A 23,375-nucleotide genomic window follows, 5' to 3' on the forward strand; every position below is an offset into this window, starting at 1 on the left:
GAAGAAGAGATCCTGAATCCTATTATAGATTTATTTACTTGTGACGTTTAAAGTATGGCACATCTTAATACTGAGTGGATGGCGGACTATGTATGCGTAACTCGTATACTTTGATGTAAGTAAAATCATGAGTTCAAATAGATAAGGAATCGAGAGTTGGCGCATTGGGTATACATGTAATAGTCGAATTTTGGGCTTAGTCAAAATAGTGGTTTCGGGACCATAAATTTGAATTCAAGAAATTATTTTTATTATTATTTTGGTGTTATAACATGATTATATTAGTGCATGAAAAATTTGGTGATGTAGTTTTAGCGTTTGTGAGCTTAATTTCGAAAAAGGACTAAATCGCATAAGGGGTAAAAGTTCTATTTTACTTGATAGATGTACCACATAGCTAGAGAACCAAAATTGGGGGTCTTTAAAGTGCAATTAGACCCTTCAGAAGCTGATGGCCGACCACAGGGGACAAGAAAATCAAATAGTCAAAGGAGTTGGTGACTTAATGTATGATAAAATAATACCCTAGAGACTAGCCTTCATCTTTTTCATTCTTCCTTTCTCCTCCAACGAAATTTTTAGCCATTATAAGGGTATTGGAAGCTTGAAATTTCAGCCACTTATATCTCTCTCAAGTAAGTGATTTACATGCTTATTTTTTATAGTTTTGGTACTTTTAGAACCCTTATGGCATGAGTTAGCTAATGAGGGGATCATTTTGCAAAATGGTTGATAGTGTAGGGATTTTCCATGAAATGATTTATGATGTTTGCTAAGTTTTTATGGAAGAAAATGAATCTTAGTTGTGTAGTAAACAACTTTTGTGAAAGGACTTCTCATGAAAACCCTAATAGGACCATTTTGTAAAGTTTGAAAAATGGATAGTAATGTTGTGAAACAATGGGAATTTTGGGTCACTATAAGAGTAAAAAGGGTTCTGCTAGGCTTAAGATTTGAAGAAATTCGATAAAAATCAATTTTTGAGCCTAGGGATAAAATGGTTATTTTGTGAAAGTCTAAGGGCAAAATGGTCATTTTGCAAAAAATGTGAATTTATGATTGCTTAAATTTATTTAGGGGTTAAATGAGTAAATTTTTATTATTTTAGATCAAGAAACACGAAAACTAGACTTGGACCGGGAGAAGGCCAAATAAGTGGAGTAAATCGTCTAGTCACCTACATTTATAATTTGAGGTAAGTTGTGTGTTAATAATGCAACTATATTGTTATGATGTGTAATTGAATTGATATTGCATAAATTGTTTTGATTGTAATACAAGTATGCATGTTGAGAAATTAATGTAATAAAGACTCCCAGTTGAACATTAAGAATAGATTTGGATATTCATGCCATGACATTGGGTGATATGTGTGCTAGTGTAAGACATGTCAGGGACATGCATCGACCATATTATGAGAACTAGTGTAAGACATGTCTAGGACATACATCAGCCTCAAGATATACAAGCTAGTGTAAGACCTGTCTAGGACATGGCATCAGCTTGTTGAGTGTTAGTGTAAGACCTATCTGGGACATGGCATCGACATCAATAGATGAGAGCCAGTGTAAAACCTGTCTGCGACACGGCATTGGCATCGATGTATGAAAGTCAGTGTAAGACCTATTTGGGACATGGCATCGACTTCGATGTGCTAGCCAGTGTAAGACCATGTCTGGGACATGGTGTCAGCATTTTATCCCATGTTTGGGGTTATTAAATATCTTGTAGTATTCCAAATGGTTCAATGGGAGATTTATGGTTTATATCGAAACGAGAGAACTTATTATCATGTGGTGAGTAGTAAAGGTACCTAAATGAGAATGATGACATTCGAGCTCAATTACATTGTATGTTTAGTAAAAGAGGAAACTAAGTAAGTATACATATGATTACTTGTGCTTTTTACACGAATTATGAGATGTGAATTCAAACCAATGTTGTATGATTGGTGAGAAATAAATATGAGCAAGTAGTGTTTATGTGACTTACTAAGCTTTATGCTTACCTATTTTCCTTTCCATTTTTTATAGTGCTGCCAAAGTAGCTCATGAATCATCGTCTTACATCGGAGAAGCTAGTCACACTATCCCTGAAGCAATTGGTATAGCTAGTTTTATCATTTTGATTATGGCATGTATAGGAAATAGTCTTTTTGTAATGGTCACATTGTTTTGGGCCAAATGAGTGGCTTGTCATAGCTCTTTAGTCATTTTCTATAATGCCATGGATGGTGGATATTATTGGTTATTGATAAGTGCAAATGATGATGATTTCATAGATGAGAAAATCACATGACTAATCAAATTTTTGTTAGATTGTTAAAGTGTAATGTGGTTGTATTAGATATCTTGTTGTGGTTGAATTGGCTTTATGTTGCTGTGTGAATTGGTGGTATGTATTGTTTTATAGGTAGGTGTAAGTAATGGTGGCAAAAAGGCTTGGTAGATAGCCTATTTTTGTCCATAAGGCTAGACACCCTGGCATGTGCCTAGGCCGTGTGTGACACACGGTTAGCCCCATGGGTGTGCTGTTAGACTGCGTGCCCCCTGCACCTCAAATTTGCAAGTCAGTATGCATGGTAGTAAACACACGAGCAGAGACACGACCGTGTGTCTTAGCCGTGTAGAGGACAAGGCCTTTGGCTACGAGCGTGTGCCTTGGCCATGTGCCTCAAATTGGTTGCTGACGTCAGAAATAGAATGTCAAGGTTTTTACACACGGGCTATAACACGGGCATGTTATGGCAGTGTAAGGGACACAGGCTATAGACACGGGCGTGTACTCAGCTATGTGAAAACCCCTGTAGGTTCAAATTTTGAATTTAATTCACACGGGCTCGGGGCACAGGAGTGTCCCCTTGTGCTTAGGCCGTGTAAACCACACGGGCCTTTAACACGACCAGATCAAAATGGCCACACAGGCGTGTCATCTTTCCACATGGGCGTGTGCCCCTATCTCAAGTTACAATCTTTTCAAAATCTTTAAAGATGTTCGGTTTAATCCCAGATAGATTCCCAAAGATGATTTGGGTCTTGTAAAACCATATTGAGAATTTTTAGATTAAGAGCGAAAATTTTTAAATTTGATTTAGTTTTTTTTTATAATTTGAAAATAATCGTATGCATGTGTTTAAGTTAGGTAATGCCTCGTGCCCAATCCCGGCCTCGGACTCGGGTGAGGGGTGTTACAATACGACTTTTGTAGTATGTAGCATCATTCACAACAATGGAATTCATAGCCCAAGATATGGGTAAATGATATCCTCTCATTGGAATTACATGGTTGATGAAAAGTGAACGTGGCCACAAGTAGTTCATCTTTGTGATGAATGACTTGATTATTATTTAATAGTAATTGACTTTTCATGAATGAAGATGTAATGATTACCATGAGATAAAATAGGATCATATTGGGAGAACATATTTATCCCAAAGAGATTAAGGATAGCCTATGAGGGTAACACACTTATGACAAGGTCATTAGACGAGCACTGATCAAGTCACTTTCGTAATGGTATATCATTGGGGAGAGCTCAGTCACGATACTACAGTGGAATGACTTCGTGACTAAATGAGTTTATAATTAATAGGCAAAAAGCTAGAACTTAATTATAAATCATTTAAGTGCTAATCACATATGTCTAATCGGTCCCACCTCTAGCTCATTGAAACCAGAAATAAATTGCATGTTGAATTAATTAAATAGAAAGAATAAAGTTAGAGAAATAGGAAACATTTGGAAATGAATCTAGTTTTCTCGAAATGGAAATGACCTTGAAAAATGAAATTATGATTTTTTTAATTATTATTTAATTAAGTGATTAAATAATTGAAAATCGAAAATGAAAATAAATTTATTGGTTATGTGAATGTATTGAATGTAGAAATATTGAATATATTTTCTCATAGAATATCTTACGCTAAAGTCGTCATGATTTTAATAGAATTAGAATTGGGTTGCTAAATTATTTAATTGAGAAATTAATTTAACAAATTAATTTAAGATGTTTATTTTGGGAAATAGGAAAAACAAATATCCGGTTGGATTAAATTATAAAGTATTGGATTAAAAATCCAGAAAGTACTTGTAATCGGACCCGATATAGAAGAGGCCCCAAAACCCCTCATGTTTAATGCTAGGGACAACAAACTCTAGTTCATTTAACTAAGGTTGTCACCCCACCTAATCCTGGTTAAACTAGGAGTTCATTTTTCTATTGAAATAAACTTTTACAATTCAACAAGAGTGTGACCTCTTCTCACTATAAATAGATGGCACCGATAGGGCTAAAAACACACAACTTTAATATATTATTATTTTATCCAAAAATAGTGAGAGTTTATTTTAAGTATTAATTCTATTTTCTGGAATAAAAATTTCGTCGGTTTCTATTGAGAGAGATTTTGCTTTCACACTAAAAGTAAAGAAAACTATTTCTAGTTATATTTTTAATTCGAGTCGTTTGAGTCCACACTCGAAGTACTTCGTGGTACGAGAATAGTGGAGAAGGTCGTTCAATTGAAAGCCAAGAACTATAAGGATCCGTCTAGCCAAGAACACAAGTGTGATTTTGATAAAGATTTTATTGTTATACAAATCGGCTCGATTTTCAAAAAAATTATTTTTTTTTGTGCAAGAAAACCATTTTCGAACTAAACTTTTTCTAGTAATGTGAGTGATCAAGATAGGATTTGTCCCTCTTACATAATGGGAGCAATATCTTATACCTCTTGATCGAGTGAGACTAAAAATGCATGGACATGCTCAAATGAGTTGATATGAAAAACCTCACTTATTTGTTTATTTTAGTCTACTCGGGATATTAGGAAACAAAAGATTGGACCATACAAATGTGATTGTTCTATGACTTGTGTCCAATCTAGAGATGTTCCAATGTTGCATAAGCCCACAGGTCACAAACCTATGGTTAAAGTGATCAGAATAAAAAGAAAGTTAAGATTATATTTAACTATCACATGGATTAAATTAAAAATAGAAATATTCTTATGACTAATTTAATTTGACAAAGTTAGATATTAAATGAGATATGTGTACATACTTGATGTACATGCATAGAGGATACAACTAAAATAATATATGAATTGGATTCATATAAATTTTAACTGAGAATATTTTATTGGAACTATTCAATAATGATTTAATATTTTTCATTCAAAGATACACTTTTAGGGATTATGGAACCTAATAACCTTATGGTAAGGATGTCAGGTTTGATGGTAGTTTTCTTAAATCGCTCTATGGTTTAACATTGGATTTTGAATAAAAGGAAGCTAGAAATCTAATTTTTTATGTTACCCGAAATATCACTTTGGCTAGCAGCAAAAGGATTTTCTTTTTTTTTTTTCTCTCTGAAGAGTTTAGAGAGTTTTCTAATTTTTCTCTTATAGGTGTATCAAGTAGAGTTCGGGGTATTTTGTTGCGGTTGAGGTTTGGCATCTCGACAGCAGTTTCACATCCATACTAGTATTGTTATTTTCCAGATCATTTTAAGGTATACCCGGGTTCATTCTTTGTACATGGATCCATAAGTTGTGATATTTGGAGTTATTTTTCTGTTGCTCCAAGGGTCATACAGATGTTCCAATAAATATATGGTAGGTTTATGAGTTTAAGCTGTGCTAGACACCAATGAGCATTGCTCCTTGGCATTACTCATAAACGATCTCAACAAAAATATCTTTTCCTTGAAGTGTAGAATTGTAAGTTCAACTTTGATAAGATACAACAATCAAGTTCATAAAAGATTCCTCTCTCCATTAAAGTCTCCCACTAATTGCTTCATTATAGCGGTAGTCTCCCTCTCTTGCTTCACTGTAGTCTTCATGAGACATACAACATCTGCATTCAACTTATTAATTCTATCTATAATACTTAGAATGTATTTGATAAACTGAAGATTTAAATGCTGAAAAATTAAGTATTGAATTTTTACTGCTAAATTTTATAAGTGCTAAATTTATATTAGAAAGTTGTTTGGTAAATAAGTAAAAATAAGTACTAAGTATAATTATGTTGTTCGGTAAAAATACATATTGATTTTAAAAAATTATTTATTTTTTAATTTAAATTTTATTAATATGATATTTTATATATTTTTCGATAAAAGTCACATATGTTAATTTGAATATCTTATTAAAAAAAAGGATAATTTGATATAATTTTTAATAAAATAAAATCAACTTAATGTTTTCTATATTAAGTGATAAATAGCTAACTACTTATTTATCTCATTCAATAATTTTTTATTAAATTTTTTATATATAAATTTTTTTATATCAAACACATTTAAAATATTAAATAATGAAAATTTAATTTTATTAATTCGATATGATTTAGAGTTTTGGAAATACTATTGGCTTAATAATACAAGCATGGAAGAAACAAAACAGCAACGTTTTCTTCATCAGATCAACATTTTTGTTTTGTTTTGTTTTTGTTTTTTTTTTTAAGAAATCAAACGCTTGAAGATTGGGTAACAAAGAGAGAGTTTGTGGAAATTACAGGGCTCTATATTTTTTGTTTTTGTGAATTACTAGTTAAGGCATAATAATTTTTAAAAGAAATCATTGTTGGGCCTAGAACTAAAGAGGTTGAAATCACCAAAACCTCATTGGATAAACATCTCCATAGCTCATCAGTAATATATGCAAGGCGCTCCTCCATAAATATGGCGGAGCCTTGACATTTGTCGAACACATACCATTTACGGAGATGATAGTAATGAGTATCCTTGTCAACTCCCCTAAAGACAATGTAACAAGGCATGGAAAGACATCATCTATCACATCAAAACCCATGTGAGACTCTCAACATGACCATTTATCTTCCAAATAAATTTTGAAGCACATGTTAAACAACATAAATGGTGAGGTCCTACAATAAAAAATATCTAATTAATTGACTCTACTAATAACTAGTTGGAGAAGGTAGAAGTGATTTTTTCTTTAAAATTTTGAATTAAGTCGGAATTTTTGAGTTATCATATTATTAAGAGCGTTTTATCTACCAAAAAAAACTAATTTCAAACCACAGATATTACAAAATAAAAAATAAAAATAAATAATAGACTCCACCTACATCCTCAAGACACCGAACACTGTTATTCTACCAAACTTTTCGTATACCACTTAAGCACAAATTCAACCACTCTTCAACTGCTATAAGACTTCTCCACTATCGTCTGAACCTCCACTTTTGTTTCACATCCAAATCTTTCCCTCAACAAAATGAATGTTGGCTGTATAAATTGATATTTTCCATCTTTGCAGATTGGATAGAGATGTTAATGATGTAATTATTATTCTCGCTAATTTTTTTTTTTGAAATTTTGAACGTGAGCAAGGAAGTGATTTTTTTATTTATTAATCATTGTTTATTTGCTGTCCAAATCCACTTAAGTGATTAGAAGTGTCCTAGAATTATCACTTTAAAAAAGTGCATTTAAGCTAAACCAATCCCCTCTCGAAACGTCACAACAAAAATAATTGAAAATTAGAATAATGTGGAAAAAAGAAAAGAAAGGGACAGCCAAAAAAACCTTTGATAAACCCGAGGAAATATTATTGGTGCAGTGTGGAGGGAAGTGTAAGAGTTAATTGCTGCTGCTAATAAGCAATCCAAGACAGTGCAGCCACGTGTCGTTACAAGTGATGTCATCTCATTTGTTGCATTAGAACCAAAATAAGCTCAGATTTTCCTTTCAGCTCTATAATGGAAGACAGAGAGGGAAAAGCCTTGTAGTATTATATCATATCTCTGTGACTGTCGTCCCCATGCCATGCGGGGAAAGGCAGGGCAGTGCAGGACCCATGCCCGCACGTACTCTCCAATTGCAATGCACTGTTCCCAGGAGAAATTAAAGATATATGCTGCTACACCTTTTTTGTTTTTGCCCCAACTCATATATTCATCAGCTTCATCAGTAACACAACTTCATACCACCATATTGAAAGGTAAAAAGTGTGGTTAAAAATTTAAAAATGTTAAACAATGCCTAGTTTATGTTTGTATGTAGAGACAATGTTGTTCTCTATTTGTTTCATTTCAAGCCAAAAACTTCCAACCAATTAAATGGACAATGAGAGAGATAGAACAAGGTTGAAGAGAGAGGGTTCAAATTTTGAAACTAAATAAATGAATTGTCGGACTAAAACTATCCATTTGGACCATAGTGCAGATAATACAAAAGAAAAAACAAAGAACAAGAAAAAGGCAATGCCTACCACAACAAGAAAAGAGACCTACATCCAGTTAATTTGACTAAAAATTATTATAGATGGAACTGAAGATACTAATTCAAGTCCTAACATATTGCATATACACAGTCAGTAAATTCAGTTCAAACTCAAAAGTTAATAGTAACAATACTATGGAACTAAACACCATTGGCACTGAGAATCCTTGAGAATGGAAAAAAGAATTACCTAGCTAGCATTACTGTCATCATCATCATCTTCTTCTTCTCCTTCACCCTCATTCTCCAAGGCTTCCTTTGCAGCTTCCTTGTACTACATTAATTCTCACAAACTGCACCATCAAAATCAGGTTTTGGGGAACTTATGCTGCCCCAAGCTCAGTGTCAGGCAAATCAATATCATTGTTGATCAAAGGACTAGGTGGAGAAGTGGGACAAGTAGTGGGTAACATTCTTGAGTAGAGCTGATCCAATTGGTGAAAATAAGTGCAGGTTTTAGAATGCCGACAGCGCTTCTTGCCATTTTCTTTGCTCTTCCTAAAATATTTGTTAATGTTCTCCCATTTTTCTTTGCATCTTTTAGCACTTCTTTGATAACCAAGGGAAGCCATGAAAGAGCTTACCTCTTCCCAAACAGGCCCTTTCAATCCAGGTTCTCTAAACTTTGCTTCTAAGTCGCATCTCACTTGGATCAATGCCTCAACTTCAGCTCTAGGCCACCTGCTATTGTTATCATTTAAGGGTACCATTGCACTTTCTGGTTGCACCAACAATGGAGTCCTTGGAGGAAGATTGATGCTTTGACCTGTAAGTTTCTCCAAATAAGATACAATAACAGCCTCTCTATTTGAAGCTAAAGCTTGTTCGTTTGCTCTTGCAATGGCCTCATTTTTACGTTTCTCAGCCTCTCGTTGCCTCCATGATTCTTCTTTGGCTGACCTTTCTTTATCCATTGTTTCAATCACTTCCAAGAACCTTTTATGAAGTCCTTCTTGATGATCCATCACTTGTTTCACCAAAGTTTCGAAAAAAACAAGCATCGAACACAATTGCTCCTTCATTTTCTTCTTCCTCTTCTTCTTTTGAATCTTCCTCAATGAAGCTTGTTCTCCAATAGAACCCTCTGATCCATGGTCAACCCCGGTTGTAACATTATCACCCCGACCATTGGCACCTACATTATGGCCTTGAAATTCGGTTGAGGGCATGGGAATACCCTCATTTGCAGGTGAATAATTTTCACCTGTGACAGCCGAGCCAGAGCCAGCTTGAGTAGTTTCCCCACCAAGGCCATAAATAGCTTCAAGCTCACCAAAGAACCTATATTTGTTATCCAAATGCTTGCTTCTCTCACTTGTACATTGCCTAATGCTATCCTCATCACACCTATTTAGGGACTTCCTGGACATGGGTAACAAAGAAGTCAATTTTGGGAAAAAAGAAATTATAATAAATCATTTTAAAAAAATTACCAAAAGGGTTGTTTGATGGGAGAATCTTCTTGGGGATGCCAACAATGAGGTGCCAAAAGAGAAGGCTGGTCATTTCCATTTTGTTGAGGATGGTTCAAAGCTAAAACAGCCTCTTTTTTCATACTAATTTCATCAAGACCCAACTTGAAACCCACAGCCGAATTGGGTTGCTGAAACTGATGTTGGTGGAGAAGAAGCTGATGGGTAAGTGGACCCAAATTTTGCTGGAAAAGTTGTTGACAATGAAGAGAGTTTGAAATGGAGAAAACTGAAGAATAACCATCTTCCTCCGTTAGCCGCTCTTGTAGATTCTGTGCACCATATTTAACTGGCTGCATTTTTTTTCTTTGGTTATTTAAGGTAATAAAAATGGAAGACAAAGGAAGATAATCAGATATAGGGAGAATTGGAAGGAAAGTTTAAAAAGGTAAAAGGGTGAGAGACGAAGCATTAATTTATTTTTTAAAAGAAATAAAGGAAAATTCTGTTACATGGGACGGGATACTCTCCAAGGAAGTTAGGGTTTTGGTTTATCCCCAAAACAATCTATCTTTTTGTTATTTAAAATTATTAATTTTTTAAATAATAGTATAGAATAATTTTTAATATCTATATGAATTTAATTAAATTAAAATTTAGTCATTATTATTTTAAAAAAATTAAAAATCAATTCAGTTGGTTGATACAGTTAAGTTTTGTGATTAAATCACATTTGAAAATTAATAATTCAACTATTTATATAATGAATGAGTGAAAATTAATAATTGGATTAAATGTATTTAGTTATAACTGAATTAGCTTCTTAATTTCACCAAATTAACCAAATGAACATAGAATGGGAAAAAATCTAACTGGATCCGATTTGCTTTAAACTTAAAATCATATAGATATGATCATTATTTTCTTTTTCTTTTTTCAATATCTTTCTTCATTCCTTGCCTAACAATCTGAATCTAAAGTTTAACAAGAAAGAAGAGAGTGATGAAGCCAAATTTAATACACCGGGGGTTAAGGATATATATAGCAAAGGGTCCTCGTATTTTGTATTTAGAACAATAGAACAAAGTTGAGTTTTTTGGAACAATTTCTTTTGTATTCGCCTTCCACTAAACACATAAATACCATCAATTTTATTTTTGTTTAATTTCTATTTCTACTAAATTAATTGTTGTTATAATTACAAGAATATGAATTATTTTTGTTATAGTATAATTATACTTATAAACTACTTAAAAGAAAAAAAAAATGGACCACGTGGTATGAGAGGAGACATGACATGAGAGACAACCTTTGGGATTATTTAACAATTGATGTTGCACGTGAATTCATTACAGTACATTGTCTTCTTGTCCCCCTGTCCACCATTTTTAATTTCTGTCTGCTTTCTGCTGCAATATGTTGACATTGCAGTTGCATGCATCCGTGTTCTTAAACTCCCCGACCCTCTAATTTCCTTGCTTAGCCTAACCTAATCATCGTCTTCTTGTATGAAGGGTGAAGCTATTAAGCTATTTTCCTTAAAATTTTATAAATGATAAAAGATGTGAATCAAAAGTAATTAAATCAACAACAAAATAGGAATAATTTTCATTAAGACATAAACATATATAATTTTTTATTATTTTTAGTAATCATTTCCAGCAAATATATAATTATTTATACCAATTAAATTAAATTGAAACAAAATTATTTATAAAAATATCAATAGAGCATGTGGTAAAATCTCAATCTTGCTTTTCATCGCCTGTATATATATATCAAATAATTACATTTTTATTAAATAAAATCACAAATGATTGTGTTAGGCATAGATTGTTTTATATCAAATTATGATTATGGTCTTTCTACAATGTCTAAATTTAGAATTTAATATCTATTCTTTAATTCGATATAATTTGGTTCTTCTATATAATATCGTTAATTAATTGAAATATTTCATACCCTTAATTATTATAGTCAAAATGTTGAGGTTAATTCTTTTCTTAAAAATACTCATTCCAACTTCATGTAATCATTTTAACCAATATAGCTAAAGATGTTAATTATTCGGGCTAACTAATGCTATTATAAAGTAGAGGATCAAATTATTTCAAATTAAAATATAAAGACTAAATATCAAAAGTGAGCATAATAAAGGGATCAAAACTATCGTTTTATCATTATCTTATAATAAGTAAAAAATAAAAAAAAATCATGCTAGTATTGGTCTAAATAATTAGTGTAACACCCCTTACCCGTACCCGAGGCCGGGATAGGATTCGAGGCATTATCGAACACAAATACAGTCATTCATGCAAAAATCGGGCTATAAAATTTTTCTTTAAAACAACTTCATTCATACATACACAATTTGTTCCGGATATGGGCCTGCGAGGCCCGAAACAACCATTGGAAGGGATTCGAGACTAAATCAAAAACTTTAGAAAAGTTTGGAAAATTTTCCCTAATACAGAGCCACACGCCCGTGTGAAATAGGGGGCACGCCCGTGTGCTCTTGACACGCCCATGTCCTCCAGCCGTGTAACTCTCTGACTATGAAGTCAGCATTAATTTAGGGTTATACGACCGTATCACATGCCCGTGTGGCTAGACCGTGAGGTCAATTAAAAATAAATGAATTTTTCATAAAATGGTGCAGGCTTCACATGGCCAAAATACACGCCCATGTGGGTAGGCCGTGTCTCTCACACGACCAAGACACACGCCTGTGTCTTAGCCCGTGTGTTTACTACTGGGCATACTGACTTGCAAAATTTAGGTTCAAGGGACACACAACCATTTAACACTCCCGTGGGCCAGACCGTGTGTCACACACGGCCTAGACACATGCCCGTGTGTCTACCCATGCAGACAATTTGAAGGCTATTTTCCAAGCCAATTGCCACCCTTAATCACTCATGTACTTAAGCATATTTCATAGCATGTAACATGACATACTTAGACACTCAATATTCAACACCATAGCACTTTCACATCTTTATAAAATCATACTATTGCACATTCCCTTAATCACACCATTTGGGAGCGTTTTATACAAACTTCATGCAAATCAACTTAATTATCAAAATTTCAAGTTGCACATTTATAACTATTGTCATCTTAGGTTATTAAACCATCCTTTATCTCCTAGTATTTAATCCATACATCTTCATACATCCACCAAGCAATCATATTCCACATCATCAAGACAATATCTCATCATATATCCATCACACAACCACATAGAACATCATCAAGGCATCAACACATGCATGCATGAACAATTGGATATTACGACCCAAGAATCAATCATGAGCCATATCTCATGGCTATTATAAAATGAATCATCAACATCATAGGCCTTCACAATTTGGCCAAATAGCATGACACATACCACAAAATGACCAAGTCTCCTATAGTGCTATACTCAAAATAACAAATTCACTATACCCAATGTTCTTTTGATAATGTGATCGAATGCTCCGACAAGTTTAGATACCCGAGCTAGCTTGGCAGAACTACAACGGATGGAAATGAGAGGGGAGTAAGCATTTCAGCTTAGCAAGTCCACATGCAAATAATATGCAATATTAATAAACCATAATCATGCAAGACATAATAGCATAACCACCAAGATTATTCATCATTCAAGCATCCTAGCTCACTTATCAAGTGTTCATATATATATATGAATATACTTTCTCATCACATACCATCCTTTAACGAGGCATCCCTTATGAGTATAATGTACGTACCTGTACATATCCGTAGCATATCAAATAACTTTACCTTCATTACCATGCCATCTTGGGACTTTCATCGCATCATTTATTATAATACTCGTTGAACACTCGGAATACTATTGGATACACGAAAACTTGCACATAAGTTCCACATAAACATACGTAGCCGAAGCTACCTTATATCATGCAATGCTCACCATGGAGCTACTCATGGGCTTGCTCATGTAAGCTATCGATCAAGGTGTAACAACATGGGCTGCTCACAAAAGCTGTCAGGTATCCGACCACTCAAGGATTACCTAGCCACCGGTAGGATACACAAGACCATAGCCCGAAACTCAATCACATGTATCACATCCATTATGAACTCGAACCACTCAACGAACTTGGATGCTCGTATCCATAATGAACTCAGACCATTCAACGGGCTCGGATGCCACATGTATCACGAACCTGGACCACTCAATGAGTTCAGACTTCTTAATTCCTAGTGACATGTCACTTGTATCCTAAACTATTCCTAAGGTTCAAACGGGGTTTTTCTCACTTGCACATTGCACCTCTATTGCACTTGCTCGTGACATCGTGGATAGCAACCATTATATCATTCATGCTTACAATAGTACCATTAGACGTAGCATACATAATAAGCAATAAAATAATTATCTCATAATGTTAACAGAACATAACATACCACATTGTCACATTATTTACGCATGTACTTACCTTAGTAAAAAATGATGGTAATCGAGCCTAATCGTCATACACTTTATTTTTTCTCGATCAAGACCAGGTTCACGTTTTTCTTGGCCTATAATGCCAAATTTAACTTGTTTATTAATCACATTATTCAAATCAATCCATAATGCATGCTTTGGTAAAATTACCTTTTTACGCCTAACTTTTCACTTATTTACGATCTAGTCCTTTTGTTCGTAAAATGAAATGCATGTATTTTCTTTGTTACCCAAGCCTAGCCGAACCTTTACTATGCTCATATCAGCCCATATATTTTTTTATTTCACATTATCACTACTTACTTTTACACTTTTACAAACAAGTCCCCTTTTTAGGTGTTTTCACTAAAAATCACCTAGTAAAATATGTTTATCATGCATCAAACATTCATATTCCTCCATTAATCAGCAAAATACATGCATGTTACACATGGGTCAAATTTTATACATGAACCCTAGCTGAAAATATAGCTAGAAATGGGTAGATCATGCTTCAAAGACTTCAAAAATACAAAGAACATTAAAAACGAGGCTAGGGAACACTTACAATCAAGCTTCGAAATGTTGAACAAAACCATAGCTACGGCTATTGAGAAATTTGGTTAGCACATGGAGAATATGGATATATTTTTGCTTTGATTTTCCCTTTTTATTCTTTTAATTACCAAATGACCAAAATGCCATCTTTCTTTCAAATTTTTCCTATGCATGTCCATTTTTGTTCAAAATTATAAAAATTGGTCAAATTGCTAACTAGGACCCTATAATTCATAATCTAAAGCAATTTCATGCTTAAAGCTTCTAGAATACAAGTTTTTCATTTTATTCAATTTGGTCCCTAAAATTCAATTAGACATTTTATGCATAGAATTTCTTCATGAAACTTTCACGTAAGCACGAATTCATATTATAGACCTCATAAAAATCATAAAATTATTATTTTTATCTCAAATTTGTGGTCTCGAAAGCACTATTCTGACGAGGCCCTAAGTCGGGATGTTACAACTAGCACCCTTACTATTTTAGTAGATGATGTGAATTATTTTTAACAATACTTATGCCAAATCATTTTGTGAATATAATTTTTTTATATAATAGCATTTTAATAAAATTGAATAAAAAATTTAATCAAAATAGCTAAAGCTGTTAATTATTTGGACTACCTAATGTCATCGTAAAAGTAAAAAACCAAATTATGTCAAATTAAAATATAATGACTAAATATCAAATGTGAGCATAATAGAAAGATCAAAATTACCATTTTATCATTATCTTATAATGATTAAAAAAATAGAAAAAGAAAAGAAGTAATGTCATCATTGATCTAAATAATTAGAACCCTTAACTATTTCTAGTAAATGATGTGAATTTTTTTAATAATGCTTATTCCAAATCATTATGCCAATATAATTTTTTTGATATAATAGCGTTTTTTAAAAATACTAAAAAATTTAATCAGAACTGTTAAATATGTTAATTATTTGGACTACCTAATGTCATTGTAAAAGTAGAAAATCAAATTATGTCAAATTAAAATATAAAGACTAAATCTCAAATGTCAGCATAATAGAAAGGTCAAAACTACTATTTTATTATTATCTTATAATGGCTAAAAAAAAAGTCATGTCATTATTGATCTAAATAATTAACACCCTTAATATTTTTAGTTGATTATGTGATTTTTTTTATTAATACTTATTACAAATCATCATACCGAAATAATTTTTTTTATAGAATAGCATTTTTTTTTAAAATAGAATAACAAATTTAATCAGAATAGCTAAAGATGTTAATTATTTGGAGTACCTAATGTGATTGTAAAAGTAGAAAATCAAATTATGTGAAATTAAAATATAAATCTTAAATCTTAAATGTAAGCATAACAGAGGGATTAAAACTAAAAATTTACCACTATAATTATAATGGAAAAAAAATTAAGCGCACATGTGTCACAAGAAAGGCATCTAGGGACCTTCCTTTTTGTAATGACTTGAAAGTCAGTAATATCAGAAAATGCAATTTTGAGATTTCGGATAAATCGAACTTTTAGTTAGTAATTTAACCAAATTAAGGCTTAATTAAATTTCAAGGATTAAATCGTAAAGTCCAATTACTATATGATTTTAATTATTTTAATTAGCTAAGAGACCAAATGAATAATTAAATCATTTACTATTAGTAGATAGTGTAAAGTAATGTTATTTTCCACCATCTAATTGTTAATTAAGATTATGTTAAGATAATTAGTGTGTAATTAGTTTAATTAAGATTATTAATTAGTAAACTAAGTATATAACTAAAAAAATTAAAAAAGAGAGGCTATTTTCCTTCTTCATCTTTTCCCCACCGTAGGTAAGAAGAGAAACAAGGGTTTCAAAGTCCTTAAACTTTAATCCCTAAATTTGTAAGTGAGTTAAAGCTCATTTCTTGTAATTTTTATGATTTTGAGGTTGTGGGAGATTAATTTAGCTAACCTGTGTATCAATTTGTAAAATTGTTAAAGTTTTCATTGTTGATTTCTTGAAGTTCTTGGTGCAAAATTATTAGATTTTAAGCTTAGATATGGAAAGGGACTAGTTTGTAAAGTGAAAATTATTAGTTTTGAACATGAGGATTAAAGTGTAAATATTTTTAAATTGGTATAAAGTTTCTGTAATTATAGATAATAGAAGGTCTTAGAACGATGGAATTGAGATTGGTTTCGAAATCGAAGCACAAATTTAGATGATATGGTGATTTAGGTCTTAAGGACTAAATTGAATAATTATCAAAATATGCATAACTTTGTAATTAATTGAAAATGGAGTTAGAAATTAATAATATACATTGTCAGATTATTATTCAAAGCTAAAGACAACACGAAAGCATCAAAAGGGAAAGGAAAGGCAAGAATTGAGGATGAATAATTCAAGTTTTTGGTATTTATTTCTATGATTTAAGACCTATTTAATGTAACATCCCCAATTCGGCCTAGACATTATGGCCAGATCGTGAAAACTACATTACCCACCAAAATGACTAAGTAACCTTACGAACCATGAAAACCCTAATTCAACTCCCTTTGGAAAACCGCGATTAAACTTGGTTAGTTTAGGAAATATACATTTATTAAGTCGTCAATTATTAAGTCTCATTTTATTATTGATAGTGGCGTTTTTAGAAACCCTTTGTAACACCCCTTACCTGTACCCCAGACTAGGACAATGTACGAGGCGTTATCAAACACATACTCAGATATTTTCAGAAAATACGGGTTATAAAATTTCATTCTAATTTAAAACCGATCAAACGACATCATTGTGTCTCGATTATGGACCTACGAGGCGAAAAATATACACTAAAAGCAATCTAGGACTAAACTGAGAACTATAGAGAATTTTAGTAAAATTACTAGGGTTATGCCTCACACGCCCGTGAAGAGGCAAAACACATGCCTGTGTGCTTAGGGACACGCCCGTGTGTCCCACCTATGTTGAATTATTTGGATTTATTTTCCATTTTGAACCTATAGAGATTTTCACAAGGCCAAGCACACGCCCATGTCCCTCAAACGGCCTAGACACGCCTGTGTCATCGTCCGTGTTCAAAAACCCAGACATTCTGTTTATGACGTCATCATTCATTTTGAGGCACATGGCCAAGGCACACACTCGTGTGCTAGGCCGTGTCCTCCACACGGTTGAGACACACAGCTGTGTCTCTACCCGTGTGTTTACTAACATGAAAAATGATCTAAAATTTTAAGTGCGGGGGACACACAGCCAAGCAACACGCCTATGGGGCTGACCGTGTATCATACACTGCCTAGACACATGCCTGTGTGTCTACCCGTGTAGACCTTTTTAGGGCTATTTTCCAAGCCTTTGGTCACCCTTTTTCTTCCATACACACTTAGAGACTTCAATGGTATTTAACATGAAACAACCTTGACATAAATCATTGCATGTTAACCTCATTTCATCGGTTTAGTACATGTTGAATTATCCTTTTCGTATTAGGGATTAACATAGCACATTTTACATTTTACACTTAGGCCATATTATAACCATATAAAATTATATGTTATGTCCTCTCTCAAATTATTAGGTCCCATTTCAATCATCCATTCATGATAAGCCTCATCATCATTTCTCATGAAACATTTAAACATACACATGCATCATTAGTAGGTTTACAACCTACATCAATATGAGCTATATCTCAAGGCCATATACAAAGGAATAAGTATACCATTTAGGCCCTTACATTGGAATAAGGAATATGAGTCCATGAGCTCTGTAAGACAAGGAAAGGAAAAGGGGGGTAAGCATTTATATGCTTAGTAAGTCCGGATAATTGGAAAGTAAACTTATCGGTTAATTAGCATACAACCATATTTAGGCAATAATTCCAACAAGCATGAAATAGTTTCCCCATCACATACACTCAATCATCAAATTAGTCTCATAACAATACATCATGTCATTAATCTTAGATGAGCTCATCAATTCAATATTTCCATTTCTATTTCTCATGTTAATCCCGATGAATTCCTAGGAAATCTCAATGGATGGCCCAATTACCGTCAAGTCATACAAGTGATCGTCTCAAGTATGCACCCCTATGAACCTTATATCTTACGGTGGGATTATCAGTCTAGGCTAAATCCCCTATAGTATTAACTCATAAAGCAATATCGGGATTACCAGTCCAAGCTAAATCCCTCTCAACGAAAATTGCTCTCATAAGCTCGGATTTGAATTACCAATCCAGGCTAAATTCAGTCCTCAATCGGATTACCTGTTTGGGCTAAATCCTTAACACACCCATATTCTTTGGGAGGCTCGATCACTCAAGTAACACCCGTCTGGGCTAGATCCTTTCTATTTTGAGATCATCGGGTTACCCGTCTAGGCTAAATCTTTTCTATAACACATGCAAGATCTCATGTCATGTAAACCATAATTTATCCATCGGATCTCCCTTTCTATTTCAACCGGGACATTTATCATCTTTAATTTGCACAAGCACATTTCATGAATTATCATGCCATGAATATCTAAATTTTCATACATTCAAGAACCTGATGTTTAAGTGTATTAAGAGTTTACTTCGGGTTACACGAACTTACCTGGTAGTCGTTTTGGATTCATGTCTCGGTTATTCTGAAACCTTTCATTTTCCACGGTCGACCTCTAGAATTGGTTCCTCGGGGTCTATATCAATAAAATTTGACTATTAATACATCACATTTTTCATTTTAGGATTTAATACTCACCCTTGGGAAAAATGACCAATTTGCCCCTAAACTTTAACACTTTTACAATTTAGTCCTAAGGCTCATATAATGAAATGCATGAAATTGCTAAGTTACCCAAGCCTAGCCGAATGTTTTTCTTGCCTATAGAAATCAACATTTTCTTTCATTTCACATTTTTCTACCCATTTTCACAACTTTTACAAAATGGTCCCTTAAGCCATTTCCATGAAAAAGTATTTAGTAAAAGTTGTTTACTATCCTTTAAACTCTCATATTCCTCCGTAAATCATCAAAACACAAACATATCATGCATGGGTAAATTTTTGAACATGAAACCTAGCTTGAAATATGGGTAGAAATAAAGAGAGCATGTTATGAGGATCTCAAAAATACGAAGAGCATTAAAAACAGGGCTAGGGAGCACTTACTATTGAGCTTGAAATGTTGAAAACCCTAGCTATGGAGAGCATGAAAATTTCAGCAGCATGGAGATGATGAATGACATGATTTTGGCTTATTTTTCCCTTTTTATTCCTTAATTAACCAAATGACCAAAGTGCCTTTCATTACTAAACTTCTAAAATTTTCCATGCATGCCTATTTTTATCCAAAAACTTAAAAATTGGGAAAATTACTCTTTAAGGACCTCTAATTAATATTCCAAAGCAATTTCATACAAATTGCTTCTAGAATCCAAGTTTTGCAATTTATTCAATTTGGTCCTTAATTTCCAATTGGACACCTTACACGCAGAATTTCTTCATGAAACTTTAACACATGCTTATTTTCATATCCTAGACCTCATAATGATCATAAAATAATTATTTTTAACATCGAATTTGTGGTCCCGAAACTACTTTTCTGACTAGGCCCTAATTCGGGATGTTACACCCGTTGTTTTCGGTTAACATATATAGTCAATGTGTGACACCCCTAACCCGTATCCGTCGCCAGAACAGGGTTACTGAGCATTACTAGAGTTTTTCAAAAAAATTTCAGTTAATTCATAAACCAAAGGTTACTGAGCCTGATTCCTTTCCTGTATCGTCTCATTATACCACTGATTCATAATTCCAATAATTATTTTTTTAAGCTTTTACTATTGGATCAAAGAAATTGGGACATTACTAGTTGTCCCTTGTTTAGATGTCTGCACCCTACTGTGAACTTCTTTCTGTTCAGTAAGTTCAAGTCTATCGGACATCTTTACAATCTATAAGAAAAACAAGGATTAGATTAGATCATACACATCACACTATCATAGATTTATATGGCATGTATTTCTAAACACTTTACACGTTACATTTGTTCCAAGAATCGACTAAACTGAAGCTCTGATACCAATAAATGTAACACTTCTAACCCATATTCGTTGCTGGAACAGGGTTACTGAGCATTACCAGAGTTTTTCAAAACAATTTCAGTTAATTCATAACATTTACTATTCATATTGAAAATCATATATAATCAATCATATTATCCTTCAAATGGACCCTCGAGGCCCAAATTGTACATTAGAAGCAAGTCGGGACTAATCTGAGAACTTAGGAAAATTTTCACGAAATTTCAAAATTTTTCTCATGTATAGGGGTCACACGCCCGTGTGGGTAAGCCGTGTGGGTAAGTCGTGTGGCTCACACAGCCAAGTGACATAGGTCATACGATCGTGTCCTTAACCCGTGTAACTCTCTGACTTACAAAACATTAAGGTGAAGTTTTTACACGGCCAAGACACACGCCCGTGTAGCATATACGGCTGAGACACAAGCTCGTGTTTCTGCCTGTATGCTCAATCCTCAGCATTCTGTTTCTCAAATTTTAGGTACAGGGGACACACAGCCAAACCATATGCCCATGTGCCAGGCCGTGTGTCACACACAGGCCCATATGTCTACCCGTGTGGACGAAAATAGGCCATTTCAAAATTTACCTACATATAACATTTGTACACACCAATATATCCCAACCAAACAACAAATTCAAGTCAAACATCAAGTTTTAAATATAATATGTCATCACACTACTCATTTTTATAAATTTACTATGTAATTTCCATTCATTAACTACTAATAGATACTATTAAATATATGCACATAGACTAACATAAATGTATATAAGCTTTTAATAACCATATTACAAGTTTATATATATATAAGCTTTTAATAACCATATTACAAGTTTACTTTCTTTTCATTCCATCCTATACATGCCATATAAACCATAAGATACTTGTAAAATCTATCGGAGATAATCTGGAAAATGTGGCCCGATGTGTTGATCTGATCCTTCGAACTCTTGTTAATCTACACAGAACATTAAACACATAGGATTAAGCTTATGAAAGCTTAGTAAGTTCATAGGCTTTTAAATAAATCTTATCGAATATGTAATAAAAAAATATTGAATAGAGCATTTCAATAATATTCTCTGTCAATCACAATCTCAAATGTTGAATTTATTTGATTGAACTCAATATCACAACTCATTAAATTCTTTCACTTTCATTCATATAACACTTACCAACACTTTTCAACTTATAGAACGTCTTACGGATTTGAGTACATCGTTTACTCAATACCATAGACCAACTATGGTCTTTCACTAATATTGTCATGGCCCTGCCATATTCTTTCACTCATGATGCCATAACCCAGTTATGGTCTTATACATGTACACTTACTACCATGGTTCAACCATGGTCTTACGTACATTGTACCATAATTCAATTATGGACTTTTCATTAAAATTCCATATCATAGCTATAGTCTTACATTCCATGCTTTACAATGGTTATACCATGATTTTTATCCATCAATTCATCATTTATCACTTCACTTATCACTGGATGTTTGTACTCAAGCCTACGTTTTACTCAATTTGAACATTCAAATAATTTTTCATATACTTTCAATAGTCATAATTCAATGAAAAACACATGAAATAATACATTACATCATTTCTAAATTAAAAATTATCATAAAATTTTAACCATATGAACTTACCTGGACCACTTGATAGAATTTGTAGAAATTCTGGGACTATTCTACTACTTTTTCTTTTCCTCGTTTACCTTCGATTTCTTGATCTATAATATAAAATTATTCATTCATTAGCACACATATTTTAGTCTCATTTCACTTCACAATTTATGCCCTTCAATTTTTGAAATTACACTTTTACCTTAAATTTTACAGTTTTTACAATTTAGTCCCTAATCAATTAGCCCATCGATTGAACTAATTTTTATTAATTAACACTTTATTCCATCATTATAAACAGCTACATAACCTTTGGTATTTAAAATTTTAGCACAAAACCCAAATTCTTAACACTTTTACAATTAGGTCCTCAAAGTAAATTTCTATTGAAATCACTTAATAAAATCATTATTTAATGAAATTAAAGCTTCAAATCCATGATAATTCATCATAAACATACAGCACTCATCCATGACAACTTTCAAAATCACCAATAGAATCAAAAACTAATGAATTTAATAGGTGGACCTAATTGTAGAAGTCACAAAAACATAAAAATTACAAAGAAAAAGTAAGAATTTAACTCACATGGTGTAAAAATATGAAAAAAAATCTTCTTTTAGACCCGCTATGGAATTTTTTCTGAAGAAAAGTGAAGAGATCTCTAGATTTTTCAATTTAGTCTTTGTTTTATTTAACTAATTTGCAAAATTTCCAATTTTACCCTTATTTTACATTATTTTCTTACTTATTTGCCCATACTTTCCAACCCATTTAATTTGAGTCTAATTGCCTTTTAATCCTTCATTATTAGACATTTAAGCTATTTAATCACTTTAACAAGTTTTGCAACTTTTACAATTTAGTTCTTTCTAATTAATTAACTATCGAAACGTTAAAATTTTCTAACAAAACTTTAATACTAAATCAATAACACTCCATAAATATTTATAAAAATTTATAAATATATTTATGGCTTGGTTTATGAATTTGAGGTCTCGATACCTCA

The 23,375-nt window shown here is 32.8% G+C and overlaps 1 protein-coding gene across 1 annotated transcript; it reads right to left on the minus strand.

Annotated features, from left to right (window-relative positions):
- Positions 1 to 8,154: 8,154 nt before the first annotated feature.
- LOC107962823 (trihelix transcription factor DF1) lies at positions 8,155 to 10,229 on the minus strand. Its single transcript, XM_016899356.2, has 2 exons — positions 9,691 to 10,229; positions 8,155 to 9,619 (listed from the first exon to the last, which is right to left on the minus strand). The coding sequence occupies exons 1-2, from the start codon at positions 10,026 to 10,028 to the stop codon at positions 8,581 to 8,583; spliced, it is 1,377 nt and encodes a 458-aa protein (XP_016754845.1). The 5' UTR covers positions 10,029 to 10,229; the 3' UTR covers positions 8,155 to 8,580.
- Between the last annotated feature and the right edge of the window lie 13,146 nt (positions 10,230 to 23,375).

This window comes from Gossypium hirsutum, chromosome A06 (genome assembly GCF_007990345.1).
Source record: "Gossypium hirsutum isolate 1008001.06 chromosome A06, Gossypium_hirsutum_v2.1, whole genome shotgun sequence".
In the NCBI taxonomy this organism is placed as follows: Eukaryota; Viridiplantae; Streptophyta; class Magnoliopsida; order Malvales; family Malvaceae; genus Gossypium; species Gossypium hirsutum.